The following is a 17,333-nucleotide window of genomic DNA, read 5'->3' as shown; positions in this document are numbered from 1 at the left end:
ATTCAAGAGATTTATATGTCCTAATCAATAAACGAAAAACAAATATGATATGGAGCAACTAACAACAACCTCTGAATTACAGACTCCTGAAATGGAACATCAACATACAGTATATGATGGTCTGAACATGTTTATGGTCGCCAAACACTCTTTTTACCTTGGACAATGTTTCAACAACACATTTACAAATTAACAAACTCAACAATATAATAAACAGAGGAAATATGACAAACAGTAGCAAACGACATCCACTCAATTACTTGAACACAACAATAATCTGAACAAGCCACCCATCAACAAATTAATTATATGAAACAACTCACAAACAAGAACAAATAATTCTTAAATGAGAGTTTGATGATCACAGCATTACTACAGGTATAATGATAGTGAAGATAGGATCACAATCATATAAACCCTCTCAGACGGACTTGTAAGACCAATCTCTACTGGCAATATACTACAATGTAGTAATTGACCTATTACTTTAAGTATCTGAGGACCAGATAAATTGTTCTATTCTTTCTAATGACTGAAACAAGAATATTAGTCCACGGGACACCTTGGCCCTGTTCACACACATATATTTCTTTTTCAGTTTACAGCAAACAATGGAATACGCTAATTAGACACGTATTTCAAGCAACTCACATCATAATTAACATGTGTACTAACTTTTGAGCTGTTGTGACGAAGACTTAATGGAAACCAAATTATAACTGGCTTTCCACAAAACTAACATGATCAGTGAACATCTAAATAAGGGTCAATTAATAAATTTGGATGTATTATTAAGAAGTCACATTGTAATGAACATGTTTACTATATTTCAATTGATATGACCACAACTTCATGGTAACCTTAAATACGATTTGAGATAGACGCAGAGACTTGAAGAATTTTGCACCCTTACAACTGTATGAGGGGCATAAAATGATGTGATAGTAATGATAGAACTATACAGTATACATAAGTGGTCAATGGAGCATACAAATGAGGTCAGACAACAGACATATGCTCTACGGAAACCTCAGACCATGTGCTCTTCCTAAATACGCATGCAATGTTCGCCACTTGACGGGAATTTTGGATGCAAAAATTCAACCATTCAGACAATAAGACATTTATTTACCAAAAACAGATTATCCAGATCTACTGAAATATAAAGATTTATTGAAAGAGCCGATGACCACAGTCTACATCACCAGGTTTTATTTCTTTCAACATTACAAAGGAGTAGGTCCAGTAAAATCCCTTTTTAGCCCCAAAATATAGTAGTTTTACAAAATTGTTAAAATGTAACCTTTTAGTTATTTATTGGAGAGTAGAATGCTTCTGCTACATAAGTATGGGCTGCGTTTGACAATACAATGCACACATCTCAAGTACTAGCATCCTTAAGTCATGCTAACTTACTGAACTATTCACAATTTTAACATTTTAGTTAATTTCAGACGGTTTTCATGTAAAACGAAAGTGGCTGCATTCGTGTTCATCCTTAATATTGAAATGCAAGTTGTATTTGATGATAATACATAACATATATAAAGGTTGAGGATGAGCACGGATGCGGCCAATTCCATTTTTGACAAAAACCATCTGAAAAATGACATTTTTCGGCATATTTGGTAGATTTTCCATTTTTTTTTTAGCTTGAATCGGATCGTTTTTAATGACTAAATCAGTTAAAATCTTGCACATAAACTAATTGTTTCAAATGAAATAGCCACTTAAGGGTTTAAAAAGTGGTCAAAATATTTTGTCAGAAGTACCTGAAATTTGAGGCCAAAATCAGTCCTTACCGGACCTACTCCTTTGTGGCAGATTAGAGAATAAAAACAAGATCTTTAAGCTGACATATTGTCGAAAACTATAGACAGGTTTTCAATAATGCAGAAAACAAGAGAACAGAATAGGTCTAGCTCTTTATTGATGCCAGTCATGACAGGTAGAAGATATATTTTATACTGGACTAGGTATGAGTGCAGAGCTTGTTAAAGTTAGGCTTCTGATTTATTAAGTAATGATGGATCAAACAGTAAAGTTATTGTTGACAGGAGGCATACTGGTACTTGGAAACTTTTCTTTTTACTGAATCAAATTTTACAACATAAATCTCCTTTAAATCCTACTTGCAACATGATATAAATCTCCAATTAACTTACTGTCATAACTCATTCAAGAGGACATTATTTAATCTTTCAATCTGTATAAGCAAAGGGAAACAACTCTAGTTCACAGATTAACTATCAAAGTATTGAAAGTATTTTTGTTAAGATATTTGTGAAAATTTCATAATCTGTACAATAGAAATATAGGATCATTGAATTAAAACAATGGGCAATGGATACGTTGGTAAAAAAATAAATCATTCCATAACAAATTTTTAAGAGAGATATTTTTAAAGTTTAAGCATGAGAATTGAGCTGTTTGTATTTGTTGCAGTGCACACATCAATGTTATCATTTGACCTCTTTGCAGAACATATTGTAAAATCAATTGGTTATTAGAATCAGATAATGGGGAATTAAATTTGTCACGTAACATAAAGAAATTTTATTAAAACTACCCAATACATGTCTGTAAACTTGTTTTTTTGTTTGTAATTTTACTAAACATTTAAATAATCTCAAATTTAGTTAACTATGTTTCTTGATAACTTATTGAACTTGAGCTTTCTTCCTTGCCTACTTCAAATAACTCATGAAATGCATTTAGTACAATAATCTTAATTACTTAGGTTGAAAGTATATGTTTCAGGATGGAAAAAAAAAGAGGGACGAAAGATACCAAAGGGACAGTCAAACTCATAATTCTAAAACAAACTGACAACGCCATGGCTAAAAATGAAAAAGACAAAAAGACAAACAATACTACACATTACACAACATAGAAAACTAAAGAATAAACAACAGGAACCCCACCAAAAACTAGGGGTGATCTCAGGTGCTCCGGAAGGGTAAGCAGATTCTGCTCCACATGTGGCACCCGTCGTGTTGCTTATGTGATAACAAATCCGGTAAATAGTCTAATTCCGTAGGTAACATTCATGAAAGGGAAGGGGATTGTAGTTACGACGTAAGAACATATCTGATATCATTTTAGGAACATAGGACATAAGATGACTACATTTGATGCCAGACAAACAACATATGTAGTTTTTTTTTATATTTGAGTGTTTGAAATTTAAGTCTTCTAGATAAAAACACATAACATAATAATTGTATTTGATATTTTATTACTTCATTGGTGACATTGCACCAGACATATCATTAAAACATTATAATAGTTATCACATGAGCATGATTTAATTTTCATACGTTAAGTTGAACAATCAACAATACATACTTGTCTTTGACCATTATTACTGTATAACCTTTGAAACAACCAATACAGTGTAAGAGCAATCCCTGGATGCACAAATTTATAGGAATGATATACAATACAATCTTTATCTGAGACATCCACTTATAATAATGGACAATAGTTGCCATTCCCCTCCAATATATGACACAATGTTTCCCCACAGTTATCCTTATGATTTAAAAAAAATATACATATACATGGGGACAGCTGTAGAAAAATACCAGGGATACATTTTTATGATTGCTGTGAAATAGACCTTAAACCATCACTCAAGCATGAAATGTAAGTTATAGTGACCTAAATTCTGACAAATGACAATTTACTATATGAAGACATTCAAGACATAAATAGTGAAATATCACTGGAGTTCAGTATTTTTATGATTTTACCTATCACTGATAGACTACCATAGCTTTTGGGAGTAAAATCAAATTAACTCAAATATGTAATGTCACAACTGTACACACTAATCAAGAAGACTGTAATTAGGCATTTTAGTTGATTTATAATCGGTCAAGTAACATTACTAATTAGACGTGGAGCCACAATGAACTGTATTCAACATTGTAATATGCATCACCATAGATTTCAGAGAAATGGACCTAAGCATTAAATTACAAACAGACAAATGTATTGATGGACATGAGTTCTATTACCATTGCATGACCTAGGGTAGAGGTACCATAGTTATCCCATGTAAAATAAAATAGTCATTTTCTATGCACTGATGTCTAAATTCATTAGAATTGTCTCATAAAATAATATTTGTTTCAGATTCAAACAAACATATAAATTAAATCTTCAACAAAAACCCCTATAAATAAATCACACAGTACCAATATATTGTGATAGATGAATAATGTTATCATACAGCTACATTGTTTGTAAATATAATGCACAGTATGTATACAAGGACCAAGGCTCTTTAAATCTACAAGATACAAACATGAAGGTCTGCTTGCAGATTGGTGGGTTGGTGGGGTTTTTAACCATACTTCCAGAATTACTTCAAAAACTGAAACAATTTTGAGGAATTTTGTACCAGATGATTTAGAAACTATTCAGGAAACTCTTCTGTATAGGTTTACAATTCAAAACAAAAGTTAAATGACTTGTAGGGCTGTTCACATAACGGTGATGACGTTCCATCCCAGTAATACCTTATCACAATCAGACAACAAATCAAAGGTATGATCAATATTAAATGAGAAATTGCACAATTCTGTCATTCCTTAATGTAAGGTACCAGTCATATGATTATTAAAGGATATAATAGTAATTTCAAAATCAAAAGAGTGGCTGATATAGATATAAAACTGAAACTAGGAAACTGTGTAAAATAGGAGATTGAACGATAGAGAAACACTTGCTAAAAGTAAAGCATTAATATCTGAATTTCTAAAAAAAATTATTTTAAATCAAATTCAATGTATGTATGAAATACCAATTAATGTATGAAAAATAAACATATGAATGGTCAGCATCATAAATACAATAATAGAAAGTAAAACAACAGTAAACAACTACAATGTTGGTGGTCCCTGGTGAATGAAGTGATAATACCCAATGATCTATAGAATTATATTGTACAGTACATGTATGGAAAAGAAGTACATAAATTAAGTCAATACTTTCAGGTACATAACAGTCTTGCTGAAATTTTGTCTCTAAAAATAGCAATATTTTAAACATGTAGATAATTCATAGTTTTAATAATGATTGTCAAAGTAAGCATTTATAAAGCATAAAAAAATAAGTCCCTAGATTTTCCCTTATACTGTTTCCAATTATGGTCTGCATGTTTTAAATCTAGGTAATAATATGAGGTGTACATGTTTAACCTATCCCAAGTTTGTATCTGTAAATCAAATGTGTTAAGAAACTTCTGCCATTCATGTTTGGTGTTCAATAAAGGCACTTTAAATATACGATAGAAGAAAAAGATCAATAATATTCTGACAAACTAATTATTTCAAAGTACTTATCATGTCTTTAAAATGTAAGATGGATATATTTAATATATTTAGTACTACAATTAACATTATACCAGTGTAGTAAAATAAAGTTCCCTGTCAAATTCTGGTGAAATAAAGTCAAAGATAACAGATCAACCTAATTGTATTTTGTGATGTATAATATTTATTATAAACTAATTATCACCTGATAGGGTCAGAATGGGATGATAAATATGGTTCCCTTATTAGGAGAGTATACTGATCATTGCACTTTACCAACCCTAACAATAATTCTTTAAGGAATTCAAAGTAGCCTGTTTTAAGAAAAAATATAAGCTCCAACTGAAATAACACTATCTTTTTTCACTTCAAGTCCATTTTACAACTGACCACCCCAGTAAGTCAAACTTACAGAACCTAGCACTAAATTGCGTAATCTTTTTTAAATTATCATTTAGACAATCAAATATTTGCCACTGGACACATATCTTTTGCTTAAGAAGGTTATATGAAATATGGAAATTTGCATTAAAAAAAGTTCTTAAAGGTAAAATGTTACTACTATATCAACCTTGGGGTATGGTGTGTAACTTGTATCTAATTGAAGAGTGCAAGGACACAAAATGTTAGAATGTGTTACTAAGGTTTTTATTTTTAACACCAATATTTACCAAAATGTATACAGAAAAAAATCTTTATAGGTTTTTATCAACATATTATCATTAATAATAAATGTAGGACTCCATTTAGGGAAAGATTGCTTATACTAAATAAAAGTAAAACAATTATTCTAAAAGACTTATAGAACTGCTTTGAATCAAGTACTGTTGTAATTGATCCTCGGGTACCTTATAAACGGAAAAACCCCAGAATGTTAAAACTGAAAATATTATTAACAGAATCTGTTTACATCATTGATCCATTCAATGAAGTTCATTCAAGCTGCATATAAATCTCTTTGGAGACCAATAACATGTAATATGTATAACAATAATATATTAACTGAAAAATATTAGTACAGATTTGGTTTCAACATTTTTTCAAGTGTTGATAAAATAGTGGAGAATTACTGGTGAATAAAACATAGATTAAATAACATCTTCATATTGAAATTTATTTTGCCCAATTTTATATCAAAATAACAGATGCTTAATATTTCCAGCTGACCAGATATAAAGCACTGCTGATCCTAGTCGCCCTTCACTATGTATAGCCATCGTCCTCATTACCCATGGTTGTCTCTCTCTCTTTGGTCCTGCCCTGGATGGAATATAACTGTATCAGTAACAACTTGTATCTGTTTCCAAGATTTTTGTTTAAAAATCTAAATGATTTTCTTAAATTTTTGGTGGTTGATCAAATAAACTGTAATAAATTCCATTTAAATAACGGAATTATGCCATGAATACAACAAACACTATAAAAAATACAATTAAAACAGCAAATATTTTGATCATCAACCATCTGTTTGAAGTCACTGATTGAAAATATTTTAATATTTCTCCATGAGCTGCTTCAATGTTCATTTCTGTATCCTCAACATTAGTGTCAATTCTGAAAAAAATAAATGATAAACAAATGTTTTATATTTAAATAGTAGAAAGAGTTATCTCCCATTAACAAAATTAAGCATTGGAGAAATAGAACACAGAATGCTGTCTCTTGGTAATACTGAATTGTGAAAATAATATATATTGGTACTAAACTTTATTTCATTGTCAAAGTAATACTGCTTTTTCACATGAAGATAAAAAGTATAATTTCAAATTACTAAACAAATATAAATAAACTCATCAAAGATACCAGGACTAAATTTAGTATATACGCCAGACGCGCGTTTCGTCTTCAAAAGACTCATCAGTGACACTCAAATTCAAAAAAGTTAAAAAGGCCAAATAAAGTACGAAGTTGAAGAGCATTGAGGACCAAAATTCCTCAAAGGTTTTTCCAAATACAGCTAAGATAATGTATGCCTGAGGTAGAAAAGCGTTAGTATTTAAAAAAAATCAAAAATTTGTCAACAGTAAATTTATAAATACAAATGTATAACCATATCAATGACAATTCATGTCAGCACAAAAAATTTTGTGCTGACTACTGGGCTTGTGATACCCTCAGGGAAATAAATCGCCACCAGCAGTGGCATCGACCCAGTGGTCTCATTGTTATTGTAACACAACAATGTAAAAACTTAGAGTAATAATCAATTCTGTTCTTATAACATTAAGGTTGAGTAATGATCTTATGTTGGGTGAATTAAATATTATTTCTTTAGTATGAAACTGAGAAATGTACTCCAAAATAAAAACGGTTATAATTTTTTCTTATCTTATTTTTGTCTTATAACATGGCTGTTATAAAAATAAAGATGAGGAAGTTAAATGTAATTGTGTTTTATTATTGATGCACTTTGGCTATTTGTGTTCTTTTCCATTTATAGACTGATAGATGAGTTTCCCCACATTACCTATCATGATGATTTTTTACAAGTTAAATAAATTTAAAATTTCAAACTTTCTAAAATTAGATTCAATGTTTGAGAAAACAAAATAATGGTGCTACTTTATATATCTTCATATGTACCTTTGGACCATTTCTTCCTGGTCTTTGACCATATGTGCTAACTGTGAAAATATTGAGCCCAGTTCTACTATCGTTGATTCTATACTCTGCATTGTGTTTGCCCTATCCTCTATATATGTATCCTGAAATTAAATTACATTCTTTTGAATAAAGAAACCTACTTATTTTTATTTTAGTTTTATGTTTTTGTTTTCTCTATATATATATTTAAGTGCACATTTCTCTATGTGTATGCATATTTCTTCTATTAATATGTAAATACTTATATATGTATTAACAAACTGCAGTAAAACTTTAAGGTGCTTATCATATTCTTGCAATTGTCAAAAAATATAATTATATACATAAATATCTAGTAATTTGTTGCTGTGTGTACATGGGAGAAAAATACCCTTATATCTAATCAGTTGGGGCTGCATATCATTTTTTATGCAAATCAAAACACCACATCTGTTTAAAGGGGAATAATCCTTACAGAAATTGATTGTCTCCCATATTACTTTCTATTCCATGTGCATGCAATAACTGTTCAGTGTTCTATTGTCATGTATTTCATTTTATTATTTCATTGTTATGACAAATCATTGTAATCATTGTATGAAATTTAAAATCCGCAAGGGTCCATAATTGTATTAATAAAGTATTCTTATTCTTCTTATTCTTATAGTAGTTAAATCAACACTTCAATATTTTTTCTACATGAACACAAAAAGCTTCATAATTACATCAACTATTTCTTTAAATATAATAGATATAGGAAGATGTGGTGTGAGCGCCAATGAGACAACTCTCCATCCAAATAACAATTTAAAAAGTAAACCATTATAGGTTAAAGTACTGTCCTTGTTAGCACTGAAAGATAAAAATTGCTTTAATTCATCAGTGTGAAAAAATATCAAATATTGCTTGTACAAAGCATTGGTTGTAGTTGATTCAAATAACATTCTGGACAAAGGCAGATATCTCTTGATGACATCTTTCAAAAGTTATGTAATTTCTTGACCTGTATAACATCATATATTTTCCAAGCTTATATTTATTTGATAAATTTTATGGATAAAATATAAACTCATTTATGATAAGATTGAGAAAAATGAGACAAAAATTTCATGGTGCAAAAGAAAAAATTTAAACTTATATATAACTACTTGAAGCAGGGGAATAAAAATACTTAGTCCAAAGATTTTTTTAATGAATTCCTGTGTTTTAACATTTTCACATATGTACCCATAAAACTTTCTATTAAATAAGGGTCTATATACCTGTTGATCTATCAATTGTTGCTGCTGTTGATGTTGTTTAGATGAACCATCCATGTTCATCACAAAATCTCCACCACCAGATGCACAGTTATATGTAGCTTCATCCTCGAATAATACAGATTTTTCTGGGAAAAAATAAATATAAAAGGTTAGAACGAAGAAGTACACTGAATTGTAAATTTAGCTAACTTGTCAAAAACTTTGTGTAAAAAGACCTTCATTGCTTATAAATACAGTTACATGCAGTGAAAAGTATATGCTTAGATAAACTATTTGATGAAAACTTACAGAAATTTTGCCTGTAAGGAATAAATACATCAAGAAACAGATTTATGCATGTATAAACATTTTGATGGTGACAATAGCTCAATCTATCTTTTAGACCTAGTTTGGCAGAAAATTGAAATGGCATTAAGCAATAACTTTGATAAATTTTATAATCAAAAGTATCTACTGCAATGTATTTTATAAAGTGCAAACCTCTACTGTCAACTGTTGATGGATGCATTGCATTGGACTGTGAAAATTGTTCTCGACGAGATTTTTGGTGTTTTAGATTCTGTAGAAAAGTAATTATACATATCAGACATACCGTATTACATACTATGATTAAATATATCATATTCTTAAAAATAAGTTTAAAACCTTTATAGTGTCCAAAGAGAAAATGGTAAATAACAACCACAACTATGAGTTGACAAATATTTTTTTTCATGTTTGACGGAGGTCATGAATCTGACACACATTTTCATAATCCTGGAGTAAATATCGGTTATTAATGTAAAAAAGCTTGTTGTTCAAGATCAGTATCATTTTCAACTGAAAAATAAGTGTTTCTTTAAGCATGAAAATAAATGTGTGCTTGTATAGTGTTTCTTTAAGCTTGAAAATAAATTTGTGCTGGTTGATACCATACAAATACAAATCAATGATGTTTGAAATAAGTGATTTTCCCACCATGAAATATGTTACAAAAAACACTGTCAAAACGTGTTATTAAAAGGTTAAACATAAAATAGATAAAAGACTGTAAAAAAATACTTGATTCAGAAATTTAAGTTTCTTAATTACTCATTTACATACCTCTGTTCTAACTTCCAGAACTCCTTTGAAGTCATTTGACATATTTGCCAACTTGGACTGAAATTCAGAAAAATAAACTTTGAAATCTGTGAATCATCAAATATATATTAGTATTTGTTAGTATTTGAGAAGAAAACACAATTTTTCTGCAAACCCCATTCATCCTGTATTTCACCTAACCATATCTGACATGGATATCAAACAAATCTGTTATACTCGACAAAATTTAATCCACGTAATGTGGGTACTTTGTGCCTTTTATCAAACTACACTCATTGGTTTTGCTTATAGTTAAAGGTTGTATTGCGACCTGCAGTTGTTCAAATCTCTGTCCTTTTGTTAGTTTGATAGTTGTTTAATTGGCTACCATACCTTATCTCTTATTATGATAATGATTCTAGATGTTGTAAAAACTAAGAGATAGTTAGTGTCAGAAATGACAAAGTGTAAACTGGATCATCAGGCTTTTGCTAAAAATTCTGTATGCCAGAGAAGTAATTGAAATTCATATTATAAGAAACATTTAGTATTATATATGATTAAGTGTTCTTCAAAGGCCACACAAGCACTGTGGTGTTATATCATTTGCCCTAGCTGCAATGTTGTATATTGTTTATCTGTCCCAAAGTTTTCATCATATTCAGTAAATAAAAATTTCATGTTGTTTAGGCAGTAAAAGTAAAAACTGCTATATAATATATTTTTTTCTCGTTCATAAGTATTTTATCATACCTGTAATGACACAACAACAGTATTGGAATGAGTCTGCAGATGTTTTCCATTCTGCTGTTTATGATGTTGAACAAACTTCTGTAACTGTGCTATCTGTTTGTTTAAACTATCAATGTCCTGTTTTATAATATAGGTTAATTCCTGTATCTCCACTGGCTTATCATCAAATAATGATTTTCTTCTTGCCACTATTAGGAAAATAAATTGAATAAATTGTAACATAGAAAATCAAATGAGTTTTGTTGATATAAATAACAGATTCACACATAATACAAGTACCTATTCTGGCTTTAAACTGTTTACAAATATAATGATTATATCAATTTTAAAATTGTCATAATAAAATTAAGGCTTTCTGAAGCTTGTTCTAGAATACAAGCTATCACATTATTTTATGAATTTTGGAATTCCCACTCAACTCCCTTCTTAGTAATGGAAACTGGCCACATGACCAATAACCAACCTGTTAAATACTGTAAACCAACTTATTTTCATGGATACTTTATTTCGCATTAAGCCCTTACTTAATCATTTCATGGTGATAAATTTTCGACATTCTCAACTTTGCCGTATGTAATTAAATAAGAATAGATCCAAGTTTAACATATTTGTGACGATTTATATTCACTAGTTTATTTTTCTACTCACCAAAATAAATTGAACGCGAAAAATTAGTTGGTTTACAGTAATTAAAATTTGTCCTTAGTGTCTTGAATAAAATGATCTTAAACATACTGCTAATAACCACTAGAACTCAACATAATTTGTTATCAAAGTGTTTAATATAAATATGTACTTACATATTGTCAGTTTTTCTAACTTTGTAAAAGTATTAGCAAGATCTCTTCCTATACGCCTGAAATAAAACACTTTTATTAATATAATTCATGTTATATTCAACACAATAATGATTATTGTTCAATAGCTTGTAAACAGACAAGTAAAATTGACAGGAATCAGGGGTCATGCATGTTTTAAATAGATATTTTAGATTTAGATTTTTTTGGAGAGAATAACTCTAGAAGATGTGTATGAAGTGTATGCTTATTTTACAATTCACTCCAAACAATTTTTACTGTAGAAAGATTTTGCTTTTAATTGAACTTTTTTTTTTATTTTGCCTTAGAAAGAACACTATAAAGTTAAATTGATGTGGAAAAAGCAGTTATAAAGTTATCAAAATTTCATCATGGCTAATCAATTGCTCAAGAACCTTAAGCTTATATACATGTATATATAAAAATTAGTAAATATTTAGAGCATGTAGAATCTGAACAGTACCACTAGTTTCTACAAATCATGTGTACGTGAAAGACAATATTTGACATTTATAAAACTAAAAATGAATTATATTAGAAAACAAGTTATGTAACTTATGCTCTCTAAAAAAAATTTATAAAGATTATTGCCACTTCTCAGTTCAGCAAATAAGCCACATAAGATTAAGGCACTCACTAACTTTAAATCAAAGGATTTTAAGGTTAGATATCTTTAATGAAAAGTTCAAAATTATCTAAAGCAGAGTGTTAAATTTTAAATTCCATAAGTCTTTAACAAAAGATCAATTTCAATACTAATGATTCTAGATAAATTCTAGAAAAAAAAGACGACAAACTATTACAAACTTTGCTATCTGTGTAAATTCACTTCTTTGTCTTAGAGGACTTGGTCTTTGAATAGCTCCATTTATCTGTAAAACAAAAAAACAACTCATAAGTTCTAAGCAAATATCCTAATTAAGTTATTTGAAGAAAGCATATACATACAAATGAAGGCACTTTCATGTATGTTTAACCTGCATCACTCTGTGCCTATTTTCAAAGATTTCAAGCACCATAACCCATAAATGGCTAAGTGAAAAATGTCAACCTTGAACTTGACCTCAAATCTATCATAAGTAACAAAACATCAAAATTGTAAAAGCATTGGTGGACATTCAGTGTTCACCCCAGACATTTCATATAGCATCCTGATATTAAAGTAGGGTAATTTGAAATACCATCTTAATTCTAAAAAATATAGCATCACATTCATAACATAATCTATAAGAAAACCAATTCAGATAGCATTACATTCAAGAAATATAGCATCACATTACCATGCTGCTAAATGGTCCTGAGGAGAACACTGAGTCATTGTAGGTTCACAAATTACTGAACAGAAATGACATCAAATGCAACTTTTCAAGGACCATAAAGGCAAAAGACAAAACCTTCAATATAAACTTGACCTCCATTTTGATATAAGCAACAACATATTAAAATTTGAAAAGCATTGGTAAAACTGTTCATCAAATGAAATTGCATGGAATTTTTTTTCTATCTCTATGTATAAGGACAAAAACACTAGTCCTGAATAGTAAATGGTTAAAATTGAATATGAACTTTATTATGTAAAAAGAAACAACAAAGTAAAATTTGAGAAGCATTAGTTGAACTGTTCATATTTCATTGCACAGAAATGATAACAAATCCCACATTTTCAAATATATACAGGAGCACAACTCCTGAGATAAAAGTGAAAATGGTCAATACCAACTAGATCTCCATTTTGTCATCACATCAGTAAAATTTCAAAATTTAAAGAGCATAATTAAATCATTCATTAGTAATTGTACAGTAACTGTGGACAGCCACCTGCCAGCAGTTTGATGCTGTTTTTAAAATATGACAAAATTATTAACAACCATGACAACAGAGAACAAACACCATACATGTTTAATAATACATGTACCGAAAATGATATGAGTTTTATTAAGCATTTATTAAGATTGTGATGTCTTATTTTCATCATAAAATAACATATAGTTTGTTGTTGAAATTGCTGGCTTATTGCAACAGACCACAGCATTGCCATCATTATGCATGTTATTTTAGCACACACTACACACAAAGTGATTGACTAAAAAATTAGTATGTACTGATAATTTTTTTTTTTATGTACTTGTCTCCAGGTCTAAACCATGGTGTTCAGTGATTTACTGTGAATCAGAGCAATTGTTGTCATTTAAATTACTGTACATGTCACTGATTTCATTTTACAACTCACAATTATATTTTTGTTTGTTGTCAACTTAAACAACTTTACAACTGTGATTATAAATTATAAATTACCTGTCTGGTTTGTAAAACTTTACATGCTGATAAAAACTCCCCTGTACGGTCACGACATGACATTTCTGGCTCAACAACCAACTTGGTAGTAGGAACTGTTGGATTGCTGGTTACAAATGTGCTTCCACTGTGTTGTACAAATCCGTTTTCTTGTTTTAATTCAGAACCAGAATTATTTCTCCTACGTCTAGCTATCATTGGACAGCATTAACAGTAATGCTATCTGTAACTTTTAATTTTCTGCCAAAAAAAAAGAGAAAATTCTAATATAGAATCCAAATGCTAAGCATTGACAAATATTTTATTTAAATTTAGGATACAATTCACTTGAAACTAAGTGTACATATTGAAATTATGTCTGTTTTTCTAGCATACATTTATGTACATGTATATTTCATTGTAAGTAGATGAAAGAGAATACATGTAAATTGGTTTTAAATAATTAGTACATTTGTATGTCACCATTGCAAACATCCTGGTTATTTATCTTTCCAGTCATGCTAGTGTTAATACTGTTATGATTATAATTGTATTAAGTCTTACTCCATTGACAGACCACTTGACAGAAAAGCTTTTTTCCAGCTTAAGATCAATATATATATATTTCGATAAAGATATTTTGGTAGACTAAACACATGTATCCTGTATTTATATCACCTTATCTCTGTCGCAAAGCATCCTACTAAAAGTTTTCTTACATTTAGAAACATAGGATTAGACCAAAGCATTTTTAACTTTATTATGTTTATACCAGTGTACTGGTTTGTAATACTGTAATCACAATAATACAGGAAGTGTTTTAAGACACAATAAGTATCTTAATTCTTTGTCTACTGACATCGTAATCAAATCTTTACATTTGTTATAAAAACACAAAATACTGTCAATTAAATAATTCATTGTAATTTGTAGTTAATTTTATATCCAGTTTGATTAAACATTGTTAAAGGGCTCTGATAAATTATTGAGTCACAAATAGGCTTTACAACATACATTATTAGGTATACATGAAAACACATTTTTATATAACAGAAAAAAATGAAAATTGTTCCAAAATTGAATTGACTTTACATCAACATGATCAAGGAATAAGTTGATTAAAGAAATACTGGGGATCATTTTTGTTAATATTTGAAACTGGATGTTTTTTTCTACCCTTTCTGGAAGCCAGCATCATCAAAAATGCATTTGAAACATTTCTGACATGAGTTAAAAGCTTACTCATGTGCACACCAGACAAAATGCAAGTTAATTAAGATACTAGTAACTCAAACATGTCTATTCTGTCAGCAGAAAAGTCAGATAAGGGGCAATCTGATAGAAAGCAACATTGCTAATTAATTCAAAGTCCCTGGACCATGAAATAGGGAATGAATGTAGTTGTCAAACTGATATGTACTGTTAGTAATGCAAATTTTAAAAAAAATGTGTCCATAGTACACAGATGCCCCACTCGCATAATCATTTTCTATGATACGTGGACAATGAAATTGGGGTAAACACTCATATTTGGCGTTCAAATTAGAATGATCATATAGTAGGGAACATATGTATACTACATTGTAAGTTTTAAGTTGATTGAACTTCAACTTCATCAAAAATTACCCTGACCAAAAACTTGAACCTGAAATTTGCACTATAATTTTCTATGTTCAGTGAATGTGAAATTTGGGTAAAAACTGTAATTTAACATTCAAATTAAAAAGATCATATCATAGGAAACATGTTTACTGAGATTCAAATTGAATGGACTTCAACTTCATCAAAAACTACCTTGACAAAAACTTTAACCTGAAGCGGGACAGGAAAAAGAACTCACAGACCAGAAAGCATAATGCCCCACTACTATCATATGTTGGGCATAAAATATCCTTGATCTATCAAAAAGAGTCTGAAAGTTATTCCTATCAAACAGGCTATAGCAAAAAGAAACTGAAAATTGCAAAATGAATTTAAAGTTAATGCTGGAGTCTGACCTAGGGGGTATAGTAGAAGTAGGGCCATGGAATTGTTGATGAATTGATTTGGAATATAATGTATATATACAATGTATAACAATGTACTGATAGTAATGCAATTTTGTAGTAAATGTTATTACATTGAATTTGGTAGAGACAAACTAAAGATGGAGACATAGGCACTTGTCTCAGAAAAAGGTTTACTATATATATCTTAATATAACAGATAGACAGAAGAGACTTAACTCAGATTTTAAAAAACATGTCAGATAGTCTTGAAATTCCATTTCATACAAATTTCTACGTTGTCAACCCCCAATAAAACTTGTTACAATGTATGTCATAAATCTGACTTGATTTATCTACACAATGGTGTACATAACACACCTACAAATGTACATGTACTTTTGTTGTCCAAATCATCCGTAGCAATCCTACCAAAGTAAATCGTAATTATTTTGTCTACCGACGCAAAATTGTGTGCCTGTGGATGGAGATTGGAAATCAATGTTTGGATGTATGGACGGTGACAAGAGTAAGGCCCCCTCAACCACAAGGGGAAAATAAAGAACGTGGCATTGGGAACTGGTGTCTGGACTCCAGGTTTACCAAAAGGATTTTTGAAGGTGAGTCCACTGACACACAGGTTCATGATATGGCGAGTCTGGAAGAACATGATGTGTCAATGACAATACACCTTATTGCTATTTGTCCGCCATTACTAAATATTACACAGGTTCCTGTGAAAGTTTGACGTCATAAAATAAAATATCTGACGCCACAATGGAAAAGTGATTGTTGGTATGCGTCAAAACTTCATGCGGCTGGGTCAGTTGGGATTAACAATAAGGTGTATGATGCATGTAGATGTTTGACCCTGTATGGTCATGATGGCTATCTTGTGTAGCACTGCTATTTGGACTTATTTTAAAATAAATGTCAAATAAAATACTTAACGAACAGACAACTTTACATTCATGTATATATGCAAGAATCCTGAAATCAGTGAAATGACAGTTCATATGAGGTTGAGGTGAATGACAGCTGTCAAACAGTATCAAAACAGTGAGCAAAACTATTTCGAAAAACAAATCAAGTGGGAAAAGATTTGTTGGTTAAAGATATTAAATATAATGTAGTAAAAGTGATTCTAGTTACAGTAATCCTTGAGATAAACAGAAAGTGACTCCTGTTTCAATGTTTTTTTCCACCACGACTCAAAATAGACGTAATTTCCGCTTTCGTAACGCAAGCGCAACTGTTAGATTGAATTGTGGGTAA

At 30.1% G+C, this 17,333-nt stretch overlaps 1 protein-coding gene across 1 annotated transcript; it reads right to left on the bottom strand.

The window, feature by feature from the left end:
• Window positions 1–3,221: 3,221 nt before the first annotated feature.
• LOC134712039 (syntaxin-5-like) lies at window positions 3,222–17,324 on the bottom strand. The gene is made up of 10 exons (XM_063573155.1): window positions 17,211–17,324; window positions 14,095–14,334; window positions 12,607–12,671; window positions 11,782–11,837; window positions 10,982–11,169; window positions 10,250–10,306; window positions 9,647–9,725; window positions 9,167–9,291; window positions 7,905–8,026; window positions 3,222–6,875 (listed from the first exon to the last, which is right to left on the bottom strand). The coding sequence occupies exons 2-10, from the start codon at window positions 14,290–14,292 to the stop codon at window positions 6,716–6,718; spliced, it is 1,050 nt and encodes a 349-aa protein (XP_063429225.1). The 5' UTR covers window positions 14,293–14,334; window positions 17,211–17,324; the 3' UTR covers window positions 3,222–6,715.
• Window positions 17,325–17,333: the final 9 nt, after the last annotated feature.

This window comes from Mytilus trossulus, chromosome 3 (genome assembly GCF_036588685.1).
Source record: "Mytilus trossulus isolate FHL-02 chromosome 3, PNRI_Mtr1.1.1.hap1, whole genome shotgun sequence".
Lineage (NCBI taxonomy): Eukaryota > Metazoa > Mollusca > Bivalvia > Mytilida > Mytilidae > Mytilus > Mytilus trossulus.
Note: the sequence above shows the minus strand (reverse complement) of the source record. Positions and strands in the feature narration are given on the sequence as shown.

Bases quoted from the DNA above. Each gene is read 5' to 3' on its own strand.
- LOC134712039 (XM_063573155.1), bottom strand. From the start codon at position 14,292: ATGATAGCTAGACGTAGGAGAAATAATTCTGGTTCTGAATTAAAACAA. The intron at 11,838-12,606 runs GTTTGTAATAGT...GTTTTATTTCAG, and splicing joins GAATTTACACAGATAGCAAA to GCGTATAGGAAGAGATCTTG. The intron at 10,307-10,981 runs GTATGATAAAAT...TCTGAATTTCAG, and splicing joins CTGTTGTTGTGTCATTACAG to TCCAAGTTGGCAAATATGTC.